This window comes from Petromyzon marinus, chromosome 13 (assembly GCF_048934315.1).
Source record: "Petromyzon marinus isolate PM22_M1 ecotype Great Lakes invasive population chromosome 13, UKy_Petmar_22M1.pri1.0, whole genome shotgun sequence".
NCBI classification, from domain to species: Eukaryota; Metazoa; Chordata; class Hyperoartia; order Petromyzontiformes; family Petromyzontidae; genus Petromyzon; species Petromyzon marinus.
In genome coordinates this window covers 10,017,407-10,036,474 of record NC_133679.1, presented here as the reverse complement: position 1 = coordinate 10,036,474, position 19,068 = coordinate 10,017,407, and the positions used below count along the sequence as shown (strand labels likewise).

The window sequence follows — 19,068 nt, the reverse complement described above, 5'->3', positions numbered from 1 at the left end:
ACGTTTGAATCGCATTACATTGCAAAAGCAATGTTTGCTTCAATGGGTTCTCACCCGGTGAAATGATTTCATTCGATGAATTATCTTATCATTATTATGAGACAATAATGTAACATACATGTGAAGCCTGGGTATACCGTTGTTTTTTTCGTAACTTTCACCTCGTTGCGTAAAGGTTGCGGCTGTCTTTTTAAGTGACCAATGCATATCAGTTGAGTTGCATTCCGTCTTCTACTGCAGAGTCGTCAAAAGGGGTTTCCCGTGCACTCGAGAACACCAAGGACTTCATGCTGTCTTTGAACGTCAAGTTTCAGTCAAACGGCAGCATTTCCGTTGAGCTGGAGACCACTGAGAAGCGGTACACGATACACTATGTCACGAACAAGCAGCTCCTGCATGTAAAAGAGCGAGACATTTACTACGGCATCGGAGAGCGAACCGTGTGGAGCACCCTCACCCGCGACCTCCTCACAGACCTCAAGAAAGGGGTGGGCCTCTCCAACACCAAAGCCGTGAAGCCCACCAAGATACTGATCCGCAAAGTCAGCAGAGTGACGCTGCGTGGGAAAGGGGCGGTCGACAATGTGACCCTGGCCACCACCGCGCACATGGCGGCCTTCTTCGCGGCCAGCGAGTGGCTCATCCGCAACCAGGACGGCAAGGGAGGCTGGCCCATCGGCGTCACGCGCCGGCTCGGGGAGGGCTTTCGGCCACTGGAACCCGGCTGGTACTCCGCGATGGCACAGGGTCAGGCGATGTCCATACTTGTCCGGGCCTACCGCCTCACGAGGGACGAGCGATACCTGCGTGCTGCTCTCAGAGCAACGGGTCCCTTCACGATTGCATCGCAGGTGAATCTTCTTTGCCGGGCTATAACTTAGGCATCGGTGCTTCGTGAATGTGGGTGCTGTGGTGTTTTTATGAAGAAATAAATAATTAGGTCGTCATGTTTAATTAGATTTCTGGTATTGCCCGTGCACTCTGCAGCTAAAAGTAATCTCGGCTGTTATGTAAGTCTATTTTAATTGCTCCTCGAGGTATATTTTTAATGTACTTTGCAACCTTATTAAAAGTGTGTCCATCACAAAATATTGATTTTCAAAGCAGCGCCTTAATTCCTTGAAATGCTGCGCTGTGTTTTTTTTTCATTGGCAGGACGGCGGGGTGAAGGCAGTCTTCATGAACCGCTACGACTGGTACGAGGAGTACCCCACTTCGCCGAGCTCTTTCGTCCTCAACGGCTTCATCTACTCCCTCATCGGCCTGTACGACCTCACCCAAACGGCCGGCGAGGCGGAGGGCGGGGATGCGCGACGGCTCTTCCAGCGCGGCATGGAGTCGCTGCGCGCCCTGCTGCCCCTCTACGACTCCGGCGCGGGCACCATCTACGACCTGCGGCACTTCGTGCTGGGCATCGCGCCCAACCTGGCCCGCTGGGACTACCACACGACGCACATTAACCAGTTGCAGTTGCTGGCCTCCATCGACCCTGCGCCGATCTTCAAGGAGACCGTCCGCCGATGGCTGGGCTACATGAAAGGACAAAAAGCTAAACACAACTGAGGCTGGTGTTGTTCCATGTGGAGCTTCTTGGAAGATCTTGAATATACATTATTATGTAGAGGTTATGTTTTTAATTTTGATAGACATTTGCATAACTTATGTCATAAACGGTCTAAAACCAATTCAAGATGGTACCAAAGAAAGCATGAGATAGAGTAAAGGTGATATGCATTCAATGATTGCTATAATGATAGTTTGGCCAGATGTTATATTTCACCTCCCACATCCAAAATATCCAAAAGTTCTGCCATGCTGTTTTGTGTAAATATCCTTAACTGTTGTAACCACATTTATAATTTCCACAACTCTTTAAGCAAGCAGGAATAGGCTGAGCATTTGGCACTTTCAGAATTTTACATTGTGGGAATACTTGAAAATGTTTTTTTCTGTTAAAGCGATAAACATTGATTTTTACATTCCATTTATTACTAACTATATTTATACGATAATACAGCATGGTCACGGTTTGGCTACTTTGGACTTATAAGCACAAGTATAGTTTTTAGTTTTTATCTGTTGGAACGGCAAAGGCATGTAATGGCAAAATAAGCCATGGGCTGTTCTTTGTGTGTTAATGCACATTTGTGCTTGTCGGGGATTTTTTTGGGGTTGAACATCCAGTCAGGTTTGCTTTAAGGTGTGAATTTAAATTGCTGCTTCCAATGTTATATTTTTCAAAGGCTTTTTGTTAAAAGATTATATTTGATACTGTAGGTTTTTTTGTACATCCAAGGTGCCGAGACCATTTTTCCCACCGATAGGAGCTGGTCACACTCTTTCTCTCTCTCTCCCACCAAGGATCTGCGGATTAAGACTGTGGAGGAGAATCGCACGACAAAGGCACTCGTCGCCTTGCATTCAGTAGGGGATGCCACTGTTTTATTTGCTGTGGCACGGTGGTAAATTTTTGGGATTTAATTAGATGAGGAAATATTGCGCAACTCTGTTTTTAATTCTGCATTTAACAAACGACGACTTGTAAACCATAAACTACTTTTTATTTTACTAGGTAAGACCCACTGAGCTATATAGCTCTTTTTCAGAAGCGACCTGGCCACAAATAATAGCTCAGTGAAGTGGCTTATCACGTGGACATTTAGAGCAGCCAAATACTCTAAATGCACGTTTCTAATTGTGGAGGGAAAAAAGCGGAGGACCTGGAGAATAATCCACGCGATCACGGAGAGAACACGCAAACTCCAAATATACAGGCGTCAGGGTCAGGATCGAACCATGATCTCCTGCATACCAGGCAAGGTAGTTAACATCTCACCACCGTGATGTAATGATTCAGTTGACTTATTTACCAACTGGGATGTTTGGCCAGTTATTTTAAATTAGTACCTTTCATCCATTTTCATGCTAGGGTTTCCTGTTCATATACACATCTGCGCTTTCCTCTTTGTGTTTGATGCATACAAAGGGTGCTTGTCTTACACAGAATGCCGCAGGATATCTTCAAGAACGTTGATCTAGCTGAATGTAGTCCAAAGGCAGCCTCAGAGAGATGTCATCTGTACACTGCCACATAGTGAGTCATGGGCATTGTCTTGAATAAGATGTTTTACTTTGGCTAAAGCATCTGCAAAACTCGTGGAGCCCCAAAAACTCAGTGGCGGTGGGGGTGGGAACAGGCACACGGTAGCTTCGTAGCCTGTGCAGGCTCCGTAACGGATGAGACGACTCAAAAGAAATTGGCACAGCAAGGCTGTAGGTGCATTTTCAGTGTCAAGAGAGTGTGCTCTGTTGGCTCTTGCTATAAAAACACTCTTCCTGAGAAGCACTTGAATGCCCCGAGATCGGGCATCACCACTCAATACCAGGCATTTTGGACAGCTTTTCAAGCTTTCATTTGTATAGCTGCGAATCCCACAAAAATGGATGTGCTCGACTACAAAGGGTAATACAGTATGCACGTATCAGAGCATGCCTGCGCTTTGGCAACAAATGAATTGTTGAATGATCATGGCGGAAAAATGTTTTGAATTTACATTATTGCATGGGTGCATGCTACCTACTCAAATTGATTATTATTATTATCCTGTTAAATAAATGTGAGTGTTAACTGCAGAAATGATTACGGTGGCCCCTCGTGGCATAGCACAGTAGTTGCTTTTTTGGGACTACTTTACTGCATTGTCTAATCTCGTTATCTTCCCTTCACATTAATACATTTCATATTATTGATGAAACCACGGTGTTTTCAACAAATTGTGAAATATGAATGATAGTCATTAGCTTAAGGCACTGCCAATCGGCACGGATGTCAACATCCTGCAAAAGATGAAAGGTGTCAGGCTTGTCAGCATGTAGCCAGTGAGTCTAGCTTCAGTCAAAGGACACATCATCATCACGCATAGATTCTTGTAATAAGGTGGATGGCTGAAAATGTCCCGAGTCATGCAGTCTAATGAGTGACTGCAGTGTCAGTGTTTCTAAATTTCTGCAGCTGATGGTGACGGGTCTTGTGCGAGAGTCGGCACAACTGAAGAGCCATTGCAAGGTGCTCTGGAAGGTGCCATTCATATGACAGATTAAATCACATGCATTTTAATATTTTGACATTTGCAGTTAAAAAAAAATACTTCCAAAATGTGCAGATCACACTGCCGTTAAGCAATGATGGACTGGGTCACTTGCCTGTGAATTTCCATCGTCCTGTTTATGAAGGTCTACTCCCTCTCCATTTTAGTTAAAAAGGCCCATTTACAAAATAGTCATAGTCATTTATCTTAGCCTTAGTTGGTAATTCTGACATTCAGGCTTTAGATGTAGTGTGAGATTGAGAATATTTCCATGAATGAAATTTTATACAACCTGTTTTGAAATAGAGGCTGTTCATATGAATAATTTAACCTAGAAATTGGCCCAAAATCTTTGCACTTGCGATATGCGTTCGAGAGTAACGCCTACCGGGGAGGTGGAGCGCTGAAATCAGCTCGTGGTGTGCAGGAATTAGGTGGATTGTTACATCGCAGGATCGTGAGAATTGGCAGTGCTTTGGTGAGCCCTCCATGCAGCAGTGGATCGACTAAAGCCAATGATGATGACCTGCGATGCTCAAGCATCTTGTTTTCCTTGGACTTGGTCTATGGGAAGAGGTCTAGGGGAAGAGATTTATTTTTTTCTCACCGAGGATCTTAAAGAAAGGAATATTTTCCTCCCAAGACCAGCACATTCAACAAGCGTGAAATGACACATTACATATCGACCTGCATCCAACTTGAGCAGGGTGCGTTCAATGAGAACCTTTAGTTTGTCATGGGAGGAAGAGAAGATGTTTCCATTAGAGAGATTTTGAAGGTGGCAAATTGAAAGGAAGCAAATACATCCATTCACCATTACCGGTTGAATAGCGCCACATCATTGGCAAATGCCAGCTTGAGATGAAGCAGTTCAGAAGAATCAATAGCCCATTTTGAATCCAGACCCCACACTGTCTTCTTTGTGTGCAATATGCTTGTCCACTGCCTGTGATGCATAAAAAAATGTGGTCCACATTTTGTAATCGCATTTGTGTTCCTAACATCTTTCTGTCCCATTCTTTTAGTTGCCATGAGCTAAGACATTGCATGTGTGTGTTTTAAATTGCTTTCTCATTCAATTGTGGCTTAGTACAGTGAGGGGAAAAAAGTATTTGATCCCCTGCTGATTTTGTACGTTTGCCCACTGACAAAGAAATGATCAGTCTATAATTTTAATGGTAGGTTTATTTGAACAGTGAGAGACAGAATAACAACAACAAAAAATCCAGAAAAACCCATGTCAAAAATGTTATAAATTGATTTGCATTTTAATGAGAGAAATAAGTATTTTTGACCCCTCTGCAAAACATGACTTAGTACTTGGTGGCAAAACCCTTGTTGCCAATCACAGAGGTCAGATGTTTCTTGTAGTTGGCCACCAGGTTTACACACATCTCAGGAGGCATTTTGTCCCACTCTTTGCAGATCTTCTCCAAGTCATTAAGGTTTCGAGGCTGACGTTTGGCAACTCGAACCTTCAGTTCCCTCCACAGATCATTTCTTTGTCAGTGGGCAAACGTACAAAATCAGCAGGGGATCAAATACTTTTTTCCCTCACTGTATGCAGAATGGGTTGTGCAGTTAAAATTTCACAAAGGACATGGACTAAAGTTAGAGAAAATTAATATAAAACAGACATGCATGCATTATACAATGTCTCTTCACTGTGGTTATAGAGAGCTGTTAATGTGTTTTGATTTAAAGCTTTCGTGACTGCAGGGATTTATATTCTTGGTTCTCTCAGTAAAGTCACGTAGAAGGGAAACAAAATAATAAAAATATAAAACAATAAAATTCTCACGACGTTTCGACTGCAACACAAGCAATCATCATCAGGTGTGAAAACCAAATTTTTCTTGCTGTGGTTTTCACACCTGATGATGGTTGCTTGTGTTGCAGTCGAAACGTCGTGAGAATTTTATTGTTTTATATTTGTATTATTTTATTGTTTCCCTTCTACGTGGTGACTTTACCGAAAGAACCAAGAATAGAGCTGTTAATGTGTTTTGACTGACGCAGTTTTGAGTTGAATACCCGATGAAGTGCCACGACAGGAATTGCTTGTGTGCGATTCACCTCCAGAGTATTTGTTTCCATCAAATTCTGGCAGGGGAGAGAGAGATCCGATTTGTATGGAAAGCGTGCCCCTTCCTCGGCCACGAAAACAGGGTTAATGTAACTGACTAAACCCTTCTATTTCCGTACGAAAAGGTTTCCGCCTTGCAGTATTTGTGATTTAAAATAAATTATATGGTACGAGAAGAGGTTGATAATGTATGGGTTGTTTGTAATTAAGGGGTGGAAAGTGTGTTTTTTTGTGATTTTCATTATAAGCTACACTTTAAGCATATACTGTAATGTATAAAAGCCATACAATGTATTATACTATCGGACGAGTTTTTCTTTTGAAAGCTGCCATTGCTGGAATAGGCGGTTTGCAACCTTGCATCGATCATCGGTTTGTCTGCAGGTTTTCATGTGGTAATTAGCCATAATTGCACAGTTTAATGTAATGGATTCCGGTTGTTGTTCGAGTACACACGATGTGTATCGTAATTATTGTATAACCGGACTGGGAAGCAACGGACCAAGTCACGTGGCATAATAGGTCATCCTGACTTCACTTTGTAGAATAACGCAGCCTTATCGCATTTAAACCAGACACATGGCTATTGTGGGAGTACAGAGAATTTTAGTTGCTGCGAAAAAAATATGGGGGAAAGCACAATGTTACGGCAGATGAGGCTACAGCACATGAGCATTGAGCCTGGTTGACTGGCACTGCGTATGAAATTATTATCAATGGTTTCACAGCAGTCATTCGCCACGCTTTTGAATTGCTTTAAGTTGGGCAACGCAAGTACTTGCATTTAATGGTAGATTATGCGTAAACATGAGCAGTTCTATGAAGTTAGGCAGATGCAATCACTGAATCTATGCAAGGCGTATTCGTTGTTCTCCAAAATCGTGTAAAATAAGAGTACATTAGACTCGTGCGTGCTTCGAGCCTGTTGAGATGCTTTTTAAAACGTATAATGATGGTCCCACTTCATAGCCAAGTTTGGTGGTGAGTTTCTTTGCTATATATATATTTTTCAATCTAATGACATTATTGGTTTGTGGTGTTATAAATGTAGGGGTTTTTTTGCCTTTGAGGTTTTTGTCACCCGAAGTGTTTTACATTATATGCGAGTGGATTGCTTTGTATGTGTACATATAGCTCTACGGGTTTTTTTTTGTATACAAGGGAATAAAACATTACGGTACAGAAATACGACAGTGAAGTGCTTTGCACAGTAATAACCGTATTGGGACTTACAATTGAAAATAAACCCTAAACAATAGATTTTCCAAGTTCTGAGGATTATTGTTGAGTTGTGTAGCCAAAAAAAATATATATATACACCAGATGTTACATTTTTGTTTTCCCAGTACAGATTAAATTCCCTTGTGTTTTATTCTCATACAGTTATATAGCCCAAAGGAATATTTTGTATACCATGATTTTGAATGGAATTTTCTTTCAAGATGTTCACTTAAAATTGTAAAAAAAAATGTATAAATATTTTACACTCAATTTATTTTGCCACCAATTGTAAAAAAAATTGGACTGTATATTGAAAATATACACTGTATATGCAATGAAATTGGACCTTCCATTGTTATCCAGTACAACCACTTAACTATGTAACCCCATTTAATTAAACATGCTATTATTCGGAAGTAATATTTCTTACCTTAAACAATCACCCCATTACTGGTTTATGATACAATTTCCGATTGAAGTGGGCATTCCCTTTAATTCCTATGTGAACGATGGAAGGTCCAACCCATAATTTATATTGGATAACAATGCATCTTCCCTTTCCCAGATATCGTATTGCATGGCACAATTACACCAATCGACATGTAGCAGGATAACCACACATTTAAAATACTCAGTTATCTACCACATGTATACAGTATGTGGGGCCACCTTGTGGCCAAAATGATCTGTATACATGCACAATGCTACGTAACATAATATATCGAGTCGGAAGCCCTGTAGCAGCAGGGTGTACATATCTTCTGCCCCTACCAAGGTAAACCACCCTATGTCTCTTTCTTCAATATTACAACACCTTTTGCAATTATAGCCTACAGATATAGACCATACAGAGGGTTATTTGGGGGTTTCTGTCAAGCAGCCATAGTAGTGATGGGGAGTTAACACTCAATTCTCCCTCGCCCGGAATCTTAACTGCCGTTGTGTTGTTATCCTCGGCGAGACTGCCTGCTCTCAGACTGAGACGAGCCAATTTGCTTAATTTTCTTGTATCGCTGTTCGATGTGTGCGCAATGCCAGACAAGGGGTTGTCATTATTTATATATATATTATTGGAACCACATTTCACTAAATTACATTCTTTAGTTTTGCTTGTACATTTTTACAGGATGAGCATTAGTTATTTCAATGTTACACAATCACGAATGAAACACACAAATGAAATTATCACAGACACCAGCACACTTTTATATTTATCGGTAGTTGATCAGTTTTGTTCAATGGATTTTCCCCCCAAACTGGATAATGAGTTGTGAAAAGCTGTACCAATGAAGCACAATGTTTATTATTATAATAATTATTTCAAACGTTCATTGTAAGCGATTCTTGACAGTTATTTTACGGTACCTCTGGTCATTGTGTATGCACGATTTATAAAACATAACAGTGCTTGGTGCGTGCACTATCCAAGCACAACATGCATTAGAATATATCGGCCGCTGGTAAATCACACATTTACGTTCAAAGCAAACTGCATCGCCGGTTTTTTTTATTTTGTGAAAATTTGCGGTCCCCGTGTATGTACATTTAAATGTGCTTATATTAAAAGCTGCTCTGAAAATGCCCAATGAAAGCTGATGTATTTGTAATTGAAGTTGTGCTTTGTTATTAATTTCCAACCGAGCTCCCGTGAAATTGGCACGCTTTTAGTTGCCGTGTTTATTGTTTGGTGCGCTCCACGTACCGCCAGCTTTGAAAATAAAAAAACCCGCTTCTTTGTTATTGTGTATGTACAAACATGTAAGCAGGTGTCTGACTTTAAAGCATGCACATGAGTATAGTAACGGTTAAAAGGTAATTGTATCCATTGTTAAAAATTTGTACTGTCAAAATCACAACTGCTAGTGATATGCTGGCACTGAAATGTGGCATTCTACGTCCTACAGTTATCCTAATCTTTATGAAGGTGAGGCGGTGCTGATCGTATGTTTGGACTCAGATTCGATCTTTTCAACTGATATATACGGTATATAAAATTTAAAAAAAATCAGCAGAGTTGCACATTTTACATGAGCTGGGCATCAACCTGTGGAGCAATTACAACTGGGTGGGTTTTCGCGGTTGCGCTGCATAACCATCCGATGTTTTCGGTTTGCGCTTTAGGCGCTGAACTCAATTCGTTTCCTGAAGAAGCTCCCTGCACGTGGAGCGAAACATCGGACGTCGTGCCGAACAACACGCGGTACCACCCGAAATCGCATTTAAGAGGTCGTGGAGCAATTTATTAACCGGTATTAGCCACGTGTAATTTCAACCTGCTGATGGTCATCTCACTTGGGTTTACTTCTTACACCAGTGCGTCCTCCACGAGGTGTTGCCTGCTAAATTTTGACTTTAAACTTTCGTGACTGCAGGAATTCATATTCTTTGGTTATTTTGGTAAAGGCACGTAGATAGAAAAATAATTTAAAAAATGAAGTGAATAAAAATAACCAAAACCACGACGTTTCGATCGCAACCGCTTGTGTTGCGATCGAAACGTGTTTTTTCTTTTTTCATTTTTACTCACTTCATTTTTTATTATTATTTTTCTTCTATCTACGTGACTTCACCGAAAGAAACAAATAATGGGTTGCCTGTACATTAATTTGAGCTAACAGTTGTGTGGGTGGCGTTTGCGAATTGCGGATTGCAAGGCAGTAATAATGGGTGACAAAAAAAGGAATTGAAATACTTCCATGCTTAAAAGAGTGGGATGGTCTTCATGACCTTTTTAGAATCCCCTGAGGTAGGGTGATGTGGGCATGGAATCCGTCCCTGGCTATGCCCCCCCCCCCCCCCACCTGCCCACACTAGCCCCTCGCAATCCGGAGTCCAATTATGAATCGTGGTGTTAAGAAGCACTTGACATTCACGATAACATCAGATAACTACCAGCCGTCGAGTGAAATTAATTGATAATTTACTTACCTTAATGTGGCATCAATGATTTTTAATTACAATAATGCTAATTAAGTATCTTCGATATATTACAATTACACAACTGTTTCCACCTGATACAATTATACTAAATTATATATTATGCCATACTCCCTCTTAGGTGATTCTATAAACAGTTACACTTTCTAACAACTAACACCAATTAAAGTAACAAAAGACAACTGAATATAATTTAGGATGGGCCATTTTCACAAATGAAGAGAGTTACCCTGTTACTCTTTTTTTTTAGCCTGTCATTAACAACCCGTTAACCAGCAATCAACTCTAATAATTATTAAACCGGTTCTGCATGGATGTGCTAATGACGTCATTGTACCGCCTTGAGAACCCAGATCACTCAACATATGAGCTCTTGCGAATGCCTGATGATGCTGGGGTGCAACCCCAGCGGAGCGTCCTATAAAATTGTCTCTTTTTCTCCTTGCGCTTCAACACAATCGTTTTTTTTTAATCAGAATCATTTGGCGCATTTGCCCACGTGACAAGTTGATTTGTTTTGGCTTTGTCGGGCGGTGGAGGGCTATAGCTCCAATTGACACACCCACACGAATTTACCCAAAATAAACCAATTATGATTACCGAGCCAATTGTGGAAATTCCACTTATCTATGGTAGGGACAAGCAGTGCGCACCCAAGCTTAAACGTTTGGGAGGAGCAACATTTTTCCTACCGAGAGGACTAAGAAAAATTGTATTTAGGAAGATAAAAAAGCCTCTGACATACCACAGCCGTCTAAATATGTTGCGGGTAAAAAGTGTTATTTTTTGGACAAATTATATAGGACGACCGCTTGTTGACTTATCACACCATGGAACTCATTTTATTGACCATCGAAGGATGAAGAGATGAAAACAAAGATGAGGATTTTACACACCAGCCTCCAAATGTGAGTCACAGTCACAGGGCGATCCAGTCAACTAATAGCGGGACACTGGCACAAATCATGGCAAGCATGAAACACTTAGTCATCCGGATTACCATAATGTCAAGGTCAACATAAAACGATCAAGTTATTGATTGCAGAAAAAGTGTGCCGGGTGTCATTCCTTTTGTGCGAATTCGTCCTCCGCATTGGTTATCGCCACAGTCAGTGATAGTTTTTGACAGCCCACTCGACAGAGCCAATGGCTTCTCATATGTTTGTGAATAATGGTATATTGGGCACAGTGATGCCAGTTAAAATTGGGTGGTAGAATAAGATATATCGTCTTTTTTTGGCCACAACTGCTCCGAATATATTCATCATAAGAGTAGAAGGTGCAGTCCTGAAATTGCTCACTCACAACTTCTGCGAGCAGAAAGGCCTCTGCTGGTGGGAATCATAGAGACCCTGCTCTTGAGGGTATTTGCAGTGTCGGATTATCCTCGAAGCAAAAGTAGCTACATATGTAGCTACGGGCCCAGCACTTTCAAGGGCCCCGCGCTAAATGCTTTCAAGCTATCAATTCCGGTTCAGTGATTCTGCGCTTGCTCTATCACTACAGTACTAGACTGCCTTCAACTTTTATGAACGAGTGGATGTTAAGGTTAGCGATTTGTCGTATTGTCTGGCTGTATAGCGAATGAAAAAATACAATAACTTTACTATGCAAGTAAAAAAATAGTGTTTTAATATTTGTATTTTTTATTTATTTAGGGCCCCTTTATAACTTATGCTACAGGCCCCGCATTAACTTGATCCGAGTACTGGGTATTTGGCTTAATTCCACGATGGCCAAACATCTTGGAAGAGGTGGGAGTACCCACAAATTCCCTCCACCATACGCGATCTGCTGATGAACGAACTGTTGGCGAACCTATTTATACCGCTGGATTTAGGAAACATGCTCATTGTTACAACTGCCGTGCCGGGAATCAAATTCAATGGGTGACCTCTGCATTGCAAGTCCAGCGTGAAATGATTCCTATTACCGTATAATTTATGTACTGTGGTATTAAAAAAAAACATCCCTTTGAATCCATTGCTTGGTGAAGGAAGTGCAGTCTCGTGCAGGCGAGGCGAGCCCCAGGATTGTTTCAGATATCACTCGCCACTGATGTTCGTGGCCGTGGCCAGGAATCTAACTCGAACGTACTGTACTACCCACTCCACCCCATAATTATATACACGTATCTTATTCACAGATATATTGTATTATAAACAGGCTAATGACTCGCATACAACCACAAACATGCCTCAGCATGCACAAAGCATACGCCTATTTACATTAACATTACATATGCCCAAAACTCAATTTGTGGCGAGTGAGTCAGACTGTTGATTGTAACGTTCTGACCCGCTCCTACTGGACATCTGCGAAGAATAAAAAAGAAAGTGTTATAGTTAATCGGACTCCTGCAGTGTGAATAAATATTCTGATTGCGATTATGATTGCGTATGAGCAAGGCCGCATTAACGCAAGGGCTTTAGGGGCTCCGTCGTCTTAGACTTTGAGGGTCCCCCACGCCCCCAATATAAATACCGCTTTAGAATTATTGAGACAATGATGTTGTACGATAAGGAATGCTATAGGCAACTTTGAAATTACAGCCATGTCGTCACTACGTGCATTTGCTGCAAGTCATGTGCCAAAAAAAAGCAAATTAGTTAATTTTAACTTTTATTCAACTTTAGGGTTCCTGCATCACATTTAAACACTAGATTTGGAATAAATAACAATGCAGTGTTTGACATCGGGCATGGGTGGTGGGAAAAAAATGAAGAAAAGGAATTAAGTATACAAAGAGGTTACCCCAAAACAATAACAGCCCCGAAGCCCACTTTTACTGGTAGGAACGAAGTTGTAATAAACTGAGTGTACCAGCCTGCAATAGATTAATGTGTCCGTCCGTCCGTCCCCTTTCAATACTTTAACGAAGTGAAATCTCGTGCTGTTGGGTGTAAAATCAGCAATAGACAGCGCAGAGACTTGTCCTACCAGCCCACCCTGCAGGGACCTTTTAACTTAATCTCGCCCTGCAAATGAGAGTAGTTTCACAAAGTCATGGACCTGGTGTCGGTAGAAAACCCAAGTGTTTCGATTGAGCACATTTGAGGCTTTTACCTGTTGTAAACAATAAAATGTGCAGGACAATTTGCTATTGGGGTCCTGAGCTCATGAAAGCAGTGGTATTAATAATCAAATTCTCCACCTCGTATGGAAATATTATAAATACTGTATGCTGCTGCATGAGAGACAGCTTCATTGTGCAGTGGTAAAGAATAGCGTTAATGGAATTGGGATAAATAGTGCAGACTTTTTGGTGGCTGACCTGCCATCTTTACACTTGCACACATTACAGGCTTAATTAAAGTGTCATATAATGCATATATTAAACAGCTTCCAGGCGAAGCCTTACATCAAACCCATTAGTTTATTGCTTTACAAAAGAGACATTAATGGAAATCGCGTTGGATTATTTTGTAAATAAATTTTGCATGAAGGAATGTTCCAACGCTGTTCCTAATTGATCCTTAAATTAAATTCGAAATATTAGCTCGACCGAGACTTTACGCTGCACAGGCTGTGAGCGTAACATCTTGTGAAGACCGAGACTCTACGCTGCACAGGCTAACATCTTGTGAAGACCATTTGATGAATTGTGATGAAGTCATGTGTCATCGTGTCTCTGCTAATTAAAAGTCAGCGGACTGAGCAGAGTTACTGGTGCGCAGGTAATTCAGTAAAGACTCTGGAAAACACTTACACATTCATCCGTAGGTTAACAAGACCCCTGCTGGTGGCTTTATGAATGCAGTCAACCTGACCATGCAAAAGGCGAGCTCGAGTTTGAGGTTGCTTATGCAATGGCATGATGCGAGCTTTGGTAGACAATCTCTGTGTGTGCGCGCATGGACATATACACACACACAAAATTTGATGCGGTAAGATCTCCACAATATATGCGTATTACTAACATGGCAATTGTAGGATGCTGCATTGGTGTAATGATGAGTGCACTGGACCAGCAATGGAGAGCTCGTCGGTTGATTTCGATCTCTGGCGCGGCAGGCAAAACAATGCACGTGTCTTAAATCACCTCGCCACTTTCCACCGAGCAGTGTAAGTACGCCGCAGTTCGTCGATAAACAGGTTTCACGTGGTCGGGCAAAGTGTGCGTGCTCACACCCCTTTAAAGACGTCTGGCCAATGTTGAAGAGTAGGCCAAATTCAGTCAGCAGTGGCGCGAGCAAGACATTGCAGGGCTGCGCGACTGAATGGCACGATGCAGGCTTGACAGCGTGTGCGTGCTCGGATAAACATTCAAAATTACCCACGGTTAAAATTACTGACCGTTTTACTGAATTGTGTCGAATAAGGTAATTGTGTTGTGCACATACCGATGTCAATCCACTGCCGAATGAAGCCCCCCCCCCCACCAGAGCTTGTTAGTCATGGGAGTTGTTTCACCATACTTCACTATGCTGGTCAGTGCGAGATCACCAAGGTAATGACTTTGTGTACAGGGCATTCGCTAGGGTAATTTGTTGCCTCAATCATTACACTTTACATTTCACCATCTGCTCGGGGTTACAGAGAGACGTCTTGCGCATCGTGTGTCACGTTGCCCAGTCCTCTCTACCCAACTCGTGATTGTTATCTCATTGTTTACTGATTTCGTCTGAATGTTTTGCTCATGTGGTCGAGACTATTGACGGAGTGGCAGCCAAAAGAGAGAAAGACGACCCGAGAGGAAAGTTGGAGCTCGTTTGTGTGAGCGAGATTCATCTTTTCATCGCAAGGCCGTGAGATGGCGACTGCTTGGGCGGATGGATTGATCACGGCTGTTGATTTATTCAAGATGATGATCTGCTATTCATGTTTATATGGCTGTCCTGTACAACATCATCTTGATATGCTTTTAGTAGTTCCTTGCTCATGCCACTGCTGGCGACAGGTCCTCCTGTAGAGGGGGAGATTATTTCGCCGACGCTTCCATGCCGTATATGTATATTCAAATTGTTCGTAAATTATGACTGATGAGCATGCTGCGGTTATTAACACATTTTTGAAGTCACAGAGATCATTGAGATGGTGTGTTGATAGATGTGCATTGACGCCCTACGATCCCAGCATTATTGTATATTTTTTACACCATATCCAATTAAAGCAATTGATAATTAAAGAGATAAATTGGGCACAAAGACTTGGAACTCCCTGCAGAAAAAAAGAGTTTAATATAGAACAAAGGCAGTGTTCTTACCCGCAGGGTGTTTAAATACATGTATGGTGCAATTAAGGCTTAGTTGGCAGATGTAATGCATACATTAACTAGTGATTGATGCTACATGTGAAACAAAGCAAAATATAATCACTTATACACAATACGAACGTTTACATTAAAAAAATAAAGTTGAAGATGTACACCAGCATAGCAACGCAGTCGAATGACAATGATTGTGAATATATTTTTCCATTGCATTTTCGGAAATATATTGGTTTAACCAAGCCGCAAGATTAATAATATGCAGGAATAATTCTGCACGTTCGTAAATTAATGGCATTCGGTCTCATGCTCACCACGTCTGCATTCCTTCACTTGCTGTATTGATAATCTGATGGGTGGTGAGTGATGAAAGACTTGAGCGTATGAGCAGATGCAGTGGCTTTCTCTTCAAAGAGCAGCCCCCACTCAGCTCAGCCACTGCATTCCCGGGTCACGGGGATCTCATTAATCACGAAACAATCACACATACTTACGTGTATATTAGCAGCACTCTGGTCGGTGTCACCACATCATCATTAGCTTTAGCCATGGTCAATCCACTGCTGGACGAAGGCCTTCCCCAAGCTTCATTTCTCTATAACAGCTTTTTTGTGTTGAGTTTGTTGTCCTTCCAACGCACCTCCGATTAGCACGGTTGGCTACGTACGGTACGAAAGAAGTCCAACATACAGGCCGATCCTGTGCTGTAATATTCCCCTCGGACGCGTCCCATTCCTTGGCTGCAACTCCATTATTTATTATTGATCATTGACCGTAATTCCTTTTAATGACGCGTCCGATACCGAAACCCGCTCACTCTGATCGTTTACCACCGTGAAAATACCTCGTGTGTAAGGTGTGCAAAATTATGTAAGGACCATGTAATCGTTCTCTGCAATATTGATGTTTTTGTCTTTTGTTTCTGTTGCTGTGTTTACGCGCCACGGATCTTTCTTGTAAAATATGCAGGCAACTGACGAAACGGGATCATCCGTGTAATGCATCAAATACAGTGAAACAATCGCATAGAGTTCCGTACATTTTTACTAGGTCACACGGATAATTGAGCACACAAAAGCTATTAACAGTATTAACCCAAGAATACCTGCATTGTGACGTTTGGCCAATTCCATTGGTGAGTGTTTAGTTTAAAGGAATAAACTAGACGACCCAGAGAAAACCCAAGCGTTTGAGGAGGAGGGGGGGATGATATTTTTCTTCAAACCAAAAAATCGGAGAAACTCCGAATTAAGCGGATGAAACTGTTGTCTTCACTGGCGTTCCTCAAAAGATGCAGATATTCAAAGGTAATACCACACGCAGTTACAGTACCTCATCACATTAAGTCACTTAAAGCCACCACATCTACGCCTCTATATAAGGAACGAAACAGTAAGACTTCTCCACAAATCTGGCTCTCGCCTGATGAAGCTAGTTGTAATTACTGGCGAAACGTCGTACTCAGACTGTAAATGTTGTGGTTTGGCTCTCCAACACACAACCGGTGTTGCTGTACTAGTGACAAATTGGCCACGTTCTGTTTACGTGACAACTCCTTACTAGTTGGCTGTGTCGGGTGGCGGCGGGTTTTGATGACACATTCATATATTTACGCACAGACACAGTCATACAATCCATTACGTTACTACCAACTTCCTGGCCATCTTAAAGCCCAAGCACGTCGCACCCAGTATTCCCACGTAGTCTCCCATTAAAGTATTTACCAGGCGCAACCCCGCTAAAATGTATGTTTTTTCTAGCTAGCATTTCCCAGCATATACTGTACAAGAGAAACACAGAGCACTGGCGATCATGTATACCCTGACAAATGCTTATTTTAGTTGAGGCCAACTTTTCTTTCCCCAACAAATAAGGGGCCGCCCATAAATGACGTCACGCGATTTTTTGACGATTTTTGACCCCCCCCCCCCATTCGTCACACGGCGTCACAAAAAGTCAGCCCCCCCCCCATCAAATATGACGTCACAAAGCTCTGCACCCCTCCCCCCCCAAAAATAAAACATGCTTCACATCGCTTTAAACTATTGTTATTGTAGTGCCTATTTAATGTGGCGCTGCACTCTGATGTTGTAGGATAAAGCAATTATTTAAAAGTTTATTTAAGTAGAACGTGTTGTCTATATTTATTTAAAGTTGCGCGTTTTGATGTGACGTCACATTTCTCACCCCCCCCCCCATCGTCACACATCGTCACAAATGTCTGACCCCCCCCTAGGTACGTGACGTCATTTATGGACGGCCCGTAAACCATTCATTGAGTGTTTCTTCTTCTTTTGAACACAAAAACACATTTGCATGTAATTCGCAAAACACGAAAGACAACTGTGTCGTAGATAATTTCATTTCTCCTGTATAACATGTGTGTGTGTACACCATCTGTGTGTGTGTACACCATCTGTGTGAGTGTACACCATCTGTGTGTGTGTACACCATCTATGTGTGTGTACACCATCTGTGTGTGTGTACACCATCTGTGTGTGTGTACACCATCTCTGTGTGTGTACACCATCTCTGTGTGTGTGCACACCATCTGAAACAATGTGCCCACTGCGGTGGGTTGATTGGAATGTTTCATTTGCTTGGCGCGGTAAGTTCCACCGCCCGTGTGAACAATGAGGGGTCAGGTCAAGTTGTCAAGTTCACGGGGCAAGTGGAAGGAGCGGCGACAGGAGCGGTGGAAGCTTCTCCACCCACACGCATTGTGCTGCCCTCCCTGTGTGAAGCTTCTCTACCCACCCACACGCGTTGTGCTGCCCTCCCTGTGTGAAGCTTCTCCACCAACCCACACGCGTTGTGCTGCCCTCCCTGTGTGAAGCTTTCCCACCCACCCACGTGGTGCTGCCCTCCCTGTGTGAATCTTCCCCACCCACCCACGTGGTGCTGCCCTCCCTGTGTGAAGTTTCTCCACCCACCCACACGCGTTGTGCTGCCCTCCCGGTATGAAGCTTCTCCACCCACCCACACGCGTTGTGCTGCCCTCCCTGTGTGAAGCTTCTCCACCCACCCACACGCGTTGTGCTGCCCTCCCTGTGTGAAGCTTCTCCACCCACCCACACGCGTTGTGCTGCCCTCCCTGTGTGAAGCTTCCCCACCCACCCACACGCGTTGTGCTGCCCTCCCTGTGTGAAGCTTCTCCACCCACCCACACGCGTTGTGCTGCCCTCCCTGTGGGAAGCTTGCCCACACACACGCGTTGTGCTGCCCTCCCTGTGTGAAGCTTCCCCACCCACCCACACGCGTGGTGCTGCCCTCCCTGTGTGAAGCTTCTCCACCCACCCACCCACGTGGTGCTGCCCTCCCTGTGTGAAGCTTCTCCACCCACCCACGTGGTGCTGCCCTCCCTGTGTGAAGCTTCTCCACCCACCCACGTGGTGCTGCCCTCCCTGTGTGAAGCTTCTCCACCCACACGCGTGGTGCTGCCCTCCCTGTGTGAAGCTTCCCCACCCACAAGCGTTGTGCTGCCCTCGCTGTGTGAAGCTTCCCCACCCACACGCGTTGTGCTGCCC

The 19,068-nt window shown here is 42.9% G+C and overlaps 1 protein-coding gene across 2 annotated transcripts in view; it reads left to right on the top strand.

Annotated features, from left to right (window-relative positions):
* The window catches only part of GLCE (glucuronic acid epimerase), a 36,752-nt gene extending 27,776 nt beyond the window's left edge, over window positions 1–8,976 (top strand). For both annotated transcript variants that reach the window (XM_032953452.2, XM_032953453.2), the window contains exons 4-5: window positions 241–851; window positions 1,156–8,976. In XM_032953452.2, the coding sequence (XP_032809343.1) occupies window positions 241–851; window positions 1,156–1,563 (1,019 nt within the window). In that variant the 3' untranslated portion in view covers window positions 1,564–8,976. The remainder of the gene's footprint in view (window positions 1–240; window positions 852–1,155) is intronic.
* Window positions 8,977–19,068: the final 10,092 nt, after the last annotated feature.